This window comes from Capra hircus, chromosome 10 (genome assembly GCF_001704415.2).
Source record: "Capra hircus breed San Clemente chromosome 10, ASM170441v1, whole genome shotgun sequence".
Lineage (NCBI taxonomy): Eukaryota > Metazoa > Chordata > Mammalia > Artiodactyla > Bovidae > Capra > Capra hircus.
Window position 1 is genome coordinate 60,175,486 of NC_030817.1, and position 5,934 is coordinate 60,181,419.

A 5,934-nucleotide genomic window follows, 5' to 3' on the forward strand; every position below is an offset into this window, starting at 1 on the left:
TACTCGGCAAGGTAAAGAGGAAATAACTTTGGGAATTCAGTAAACTTCACCACCATTCAGATTACAGCTATAATATTCCTAAGCTTATATTAAAACATAAAAACTAAGATATAAAATATCCTCTACTACTATCTTTGATACTTGATAGCCATTAATAATATTAATATGGGAGTTAAATTATACGAGATCAAAGATATTCTAAACAAACTACTAAGTTAATAGTAGAAGACTACTATTCTTTGCTAAGAAGGAATGCCCACAAAAAAAGATGTTTTTAAAAACCCTTTATATGTTATTTTTCATCTGTTTTATTTTCTAAAGGGCTACAATTCTGCCATGCTTATAAGACAAGCAGTCTTGGTTTTTAAAACACAAACTTTCTAAAATCCAAGTCAATTGTCAACGATTAAAACTATGCTGTAGGCTAATTCTTTAAGAGACACAATTCTGTTCTAAAAAAAAAGAAGCAGCATAATAAAAACTGCTGTAGAACTTTCACTTTCTAAATTTTTCAACTGTTTTTGTGTCCTAAAAGTTATCATAAATTCAGATTAAATTTGGTGGAACTAAATCAGCACAAAATTTCCTTGACAGCCAGAATCACAAGAACCAAACTGAATTCTTTTTCTTCTTACAAAGGCTAGATGACTCCCAAATTAAGTCACTTTGTACCATACATCCCTGGAGAAAAACATGGCCCAACACACCACACGTCCCACTTAATCTAGTTCAAACGAGTAACATAACGTGAGAAACTGCACTGTGTAATTCCTTTATTTTCTGCATATTAGTGCTTTACCAACACTACAACCATAAAGAACACAATTCCAAGTACTGTACTTTTTAGTTTGGGGAGATCACAGTCTACAGACTCATTTACTTATATTAGACAAGATTAACCCATTCAACTTACTGCAGTTTTTAAATGCACATAAAATACAGAAATTGATGCAATTAAACAAAATCTTCAGGATCTTATTTCTTAAATTCTTAGATTGTAATTTTTCCTGCAGGCTTCATTACCGGTCCCCATGATCACCAATGGTTATGGCTCAATTTAACTACACCAATTTATCAACCTTTTATATCCTTAAAGATAACATAAGTGAAAATTACAATTTCTTATCAAAAGGTTTAGGGTTTTCCAAATTTCAAATATTTGCTCCCCCTCCTCCCCCCACCTTGACATTTCAAATAAACTAAAAATAACCACATCTCACCTGCAACATTCCTTAGCAATCACTTGATGTATAAAATTTTAACTATGCCCCCAGTTATTTTAAGACACAAAAATGGCTGCCTTACCAATCTGTCTTGTCACAAGTTAGAAATACTACATTTAAGAATTAACATGAGGGTTTCAAGTTTCCTCCAGTTTAGGCATTTATACCTTTGTGCTTGTCGCTTCAGGATGTTACTGTAATATTGATATTTGTATAACCCATGTTTATGTACCTTATATGTAATCATTTAAAACACTAGTAATTAAATGTATGATGGAGCTTTGGGAATTTTAAAAGCAACGAAAATGTTCTTAGATGTGTGTCAGCTTCATTTCCAGAGATACTTCTACTAAAGTGAAACTGAGAACTTGATACTTTAGTTGCATTTTGAATTCAAAAATCCCTCTGCACCATTAGGAGCCTACAACATAGCACCTTTTCTCATCTGCTTTAAGTAAAACGTTTGTCAAGAGTTTTACTTTGAAGAGTTAATTTTCTATAGCCTTGTATTTCTCATACATCTTTGGTAAAAGCTCCATTATACAATATGGCCAAAGCATGAAGGACCAATACTGTCCAATCATATACCATGATATCCCGTTCAATTTTTGTTTTCAGACACCCTCATAAACAAAACCCACTTCACCTTTTCCTGTAAACCGCGTTTGCAGTCTACATTTTTGAAATTCCCTAAGTTTTAATTCCTTGAGGATCTCTACAATTAATCCTTAAGGCTATACGAGAACCAGATGCTGCTGCACTGTTCTATACCAAGCATTAACATTTGGTTCAAAGTTTTATCATAGTGGTCTCAATAATCTAGTTACTGGTCCTAACCAGCTAAGCAAGTAATCTTGTTAAGATCTGGGTATCACCAGCAAGCACACTGCTTACACTTGAAGAAAAATAAGTTTACATTCATTGTCATCTGTAGGTTCTTCTTCTACATCTTACTTCCCCTTTGTCATTCCTCAAGTCTACACATCATTCATTCATCACATTTCCTTCCTTAAAGGAGATAGTGTATTTTTGAACCAACAGGATATCTATTTGCATGAGTTAATCCAACAGAATACTTTTTATAAAACATCTTTTCCAGTGTTCTAATTAATGGATATGGATCACTCATTTACTAAAAAAAAAAAAAAAAAAAAGACATCTTCAGGTTAATCAGTTGCTGTAATGTGGAAACAGGTTTTTTTCAACTAGGTAAAAGGTGCATATAATTTGAATTGTTAAATAATTAATTAATGAACAAAATAACCATTCCAGTTATTTAAAATCTACTAGTCTTTAGACATTTGAAACATGGTAAAAGGATATATTCCAGTTTTGCCCAAAAGTCACTTAAAATATCTACAAATATCTCATCTGTGTATGTTATACACCATTATTGCTCCATTTTCTGGAAGAGTATGGTTTTAAAGTTAACAAAGCGGGAAAACACAGCAAAGTTGCTAATTTTGAAGTGAAAAAAAATCTGCGTCCTTGACAGGTTATATTTTCAGTTTTATGCAGTGTAAGTTAGCTTTGCAATGGGGAACTTGAGTTTTATCCTTACTCATGCATGATGTACGTTTCAGAACTTAATAGCTGAAATTTCAAAGAACTTCTTACATTATCTGTTTAACATACTGATGTGCAACTGGAACATATTACAAGGATATTACTCATTATTTGCCACTGTGGGCTAAGTTTACTATACTGGTCTTAGATATAAAAGGTCACATTTGAATTTACTTAAAGTCAGAACTCATAAGAGGGGGGGAAAGGCCTTAAATATAAAAGACAAACAGCAGTTTGATTAAGCAATAATTTTCAGTTTACTAGATGAAACAGACTTGCAACATAGTCTGATTGAATGCAAAATAAGCCATCTACAGCAAGTGATAAGGAAACTGGGCAAAAAGGAAAAAAGCATACATTGGAAAAGAAGATTCTCTCGAGATAAAAAAATCAAACCATTATTATAAAGGAATTTACCAAGAACTGCTATATTTCCCCCATCCCATTTGCTGGAAGTCAACAAGAGCATCTAGCACTTTGTGTTCATGTCAAAAAGTCAGATCAGAGCATCCTAACGCAAAGCAAAAAAAGAAAGAAAATCCCTAACCCCCTCCCCCAAACCGCAGAACTGTAACTCCAGAGTTCAAATTCAAAAGAAGAGAAAGTGGCAATTGAAAGAGGTGATGGTGGCGATAATCCTATGAATGGGTTTTTGATTTCTCTCCTTTCCGGGGGATGGGTGGAGAATGCTCATTAGGATTTGTAGTTAGAGGTTAACCATGTGAGCCCCTCATAGAGTCCGTCCCCCGAGGTGGCACAGGAGGGCTGCACATACCAGTTCCTGTCCCGAATCCGGGTCAGGCCCAGTTTCTCCTGGATCTCGTGGGGTTTCATGGCATCGGGGAGGTCCTGCTTGTTGGCGAAGATGAGGATTATGGCGTCCCTCATCTCCCGGTCATTGATAATGCGGTGCAGCTCCTGGCGGGCCTCGTCGATGCGGTCGCGGTCGGCGCAGTCCACTACGAAGATCAGACCCTGGGTCCCGGTGTAGTAATGCCGCCAGAGCGGCCGGATCTTGTCCTGGCCGCCCACATCCCATACGTTGAACTTGACGTTTTTGTAAGTCACCGTCTCCACGTTGAAACCCACAGTGGGGATGGTGGTCACCGACTGGCCCAGCTTCAACTTGTACAGGATGGTTGTCTTGCCGGCCGCGTCCAGGCCCAACATGAGGATCCGCATTTCCTTGTTCCCGAAGATCTTAGATAGCACCTTCCCCATCGCGTCGGAAGAGCCGGGGCCGGGGGCATTCAGGTGTCCCGGGTCCCCTCCGCCAACAACGCCGCCGCAGCCGCGAAACAGAAACGGAGCCTCCCAGTCGCGAGGGCGCCCGTGCGGCCTGCGTGGGAGTCGCCTCCTCTGGGCAGAGGCCCGGGCCCGCCGCTCACTCGGGCATCACCCACCACACAACTTGATTCCTCCAGGCGCCGCGGCCGCCGGGGCGCTGAGTCTGCGCCGGGAGAGCCGCCGCCCTGCTGAGGCGCGGCCCGGCCCGGAACTGCCCTTCCCCCCGCAGGCGCCGCGCGAGCGCCGCCGCGGTTCCCGCTCCTCCGCCTTCTCCTGGAAGACTGCGGCCCTTCGGCCCGGTCCCCGGTCCGCGAGCACCGCGCTAACCACCGACCCAGGCCACCCGAGAGGCAGCGCGGCTCTGGCGCCCGGTCAGGTCATAGATCCTCGCGGGAACTCGGTGCGCTGCCTGCGGAGACACAGAGAGGGAAAAAGGAGTTACTGCGGGAGCCCCAGAGGAGAGTGGAAGCCGAGGGGGCCCGCCTCGTCAGCTCAGCCCAGGAGGTTACCTCCAGCCGCCGCCCCGCGCGCGGGCTCCCTCCGGCCTCCACAGCCTCCTCCCAGTTCTGCCGCTGCCGCCGCCGGAAAAGGCGCCGAGGAAACCGCCTCACTTCCCCTCCCGACTACGCAGGCGCAACAGAGGGAGTCCAACCGTTCGGGCAAGAGCGACCTCTGTAAGGAGAGCGGCCCGCGCGCCAAGCGTCGGGGCGCCACGCGCTGGGGGCGGGGCTACGGCGGCCCGGAGGTCTCGCAGGTGCGGCCAACCCGCACCCCCGCGAACCTGGGAGTCTGACTAGCTCCCACCTGTCTGTCGCTCCTCTAGCGACTCCTTCCTCTGTGTATTGCTTCTTCTGCGCTCTCACTTCCTCCACTCCCAACTCGATCCAGGGGAGCGGATCCTCTACGGAGCTCCAAGGGGTGGGGCTCACGGACCGCCCGCTCCCCCAACGAACGCCTTCCCCGTGCTCCTTCCAGGCCTGTTCGCAGACCCCGATGCCTGCCTGATGCTCCGCGAGGTCCCTCCAGCCTGCCGCAGCCTTCGGGAGCCCTCAGTCTCCCAGGGAAACCGTAGCCACGGTTTTTACCTTTCCCCTGGCCCGCTTTGGCTTCCTTTTATCCCTCGTGTTCTGTGCGTTTCCTGAAAGACACGTGGGAGGCAAGTGGTTCGCGTGGAATCTGCCAGTCAGTGCGGCGCTTTTACTGGGCTTCGGTTTGTTCTCAAGCCCGTCTTTGGGGCATTTGAGCCCAATCTCAACACATCTCGGCAGGACCAGTCCACGTTTTTGTTTTGTGTTTTTTTAATTACAGTATTATCAACAGTTTCCATGCTTTTTCAGCTTTTTAGGAGGTGATAAATTTTCATGTATAAATATTATCATCTTTTAGTGTAATTAATAATAACTTCTTACCCAGCCACTCATTTGGAGAAGGAAATGGCAACCCACTCCAGTGTTCTTGCCTGGAGGATCCCAGGGACAGGGGAGCCTGGTGGGCTGCTGTCTATGGGGTCGCACAGAGTCGAACACGACTGAAGCGACTTAGCAGCAGCAGCAGCAGCAGCAGCCACTCATTCTCAGCTTTAAGAATTAGAAAGACTACTTCTGTTGCCTCGATTTGAACATTTAACCTTACTGAGTTATCTCATGTTTAAACTGAGTGTACTACTGACTTTGCTGTCCACAATCCCTATTTGAGGGTTAAGTAATAAGTATAATGTTTGTAGAAAACTTAAGGAAACCTTTTTGTGTCAGATGTTTATTGGTAAAGCTAGACCTAAAGTGAAAGCTGGAAATGAACGAAAAACGGGAAAATAATGTTCTTTTTTTAAAGAAAATGCTGTAATAACATAAGGTAACAT

The 5,934-nt window shown here is 43.9% G+C and overlaps 1 protein-coding gene across 1 annotated transcript; it reads right to left on the reverse strand.

The window, feature by feature from the left end:
* Nucleotides 757–5,269, reverse strand: ARF6 (ADP ribosylation factor 6). The gene is made up of 2 exons (XM_018054372.1): nucleotides 4,586–5,269; nucleotides 757–4,485 (listed from the first exon to the last, which is right to left on the reverse strand). The coding sequence occupies exon 2, from the start codon at nucleotides 4,008–4,010 to the stop codon at nucleotides 3,483–3,485; it is 528 nt and encodes a 175-aa protein (XP_017909861.1). The 5' UTR covers nucleotides 4,011–4,485; nucleotides 4,586–5,269; the 3' UTR covers nucleotides 757–3,482.

Excerpts from the sequence above, each read along its gene's own strand:
- ARF6 (XM_018054372.1), bottom strand. The coding sequence starts at position 4,010 with ATGGGGAAGGTGCTATCTAAGATCTTCGGGAACAAGGAAATGCGGATC.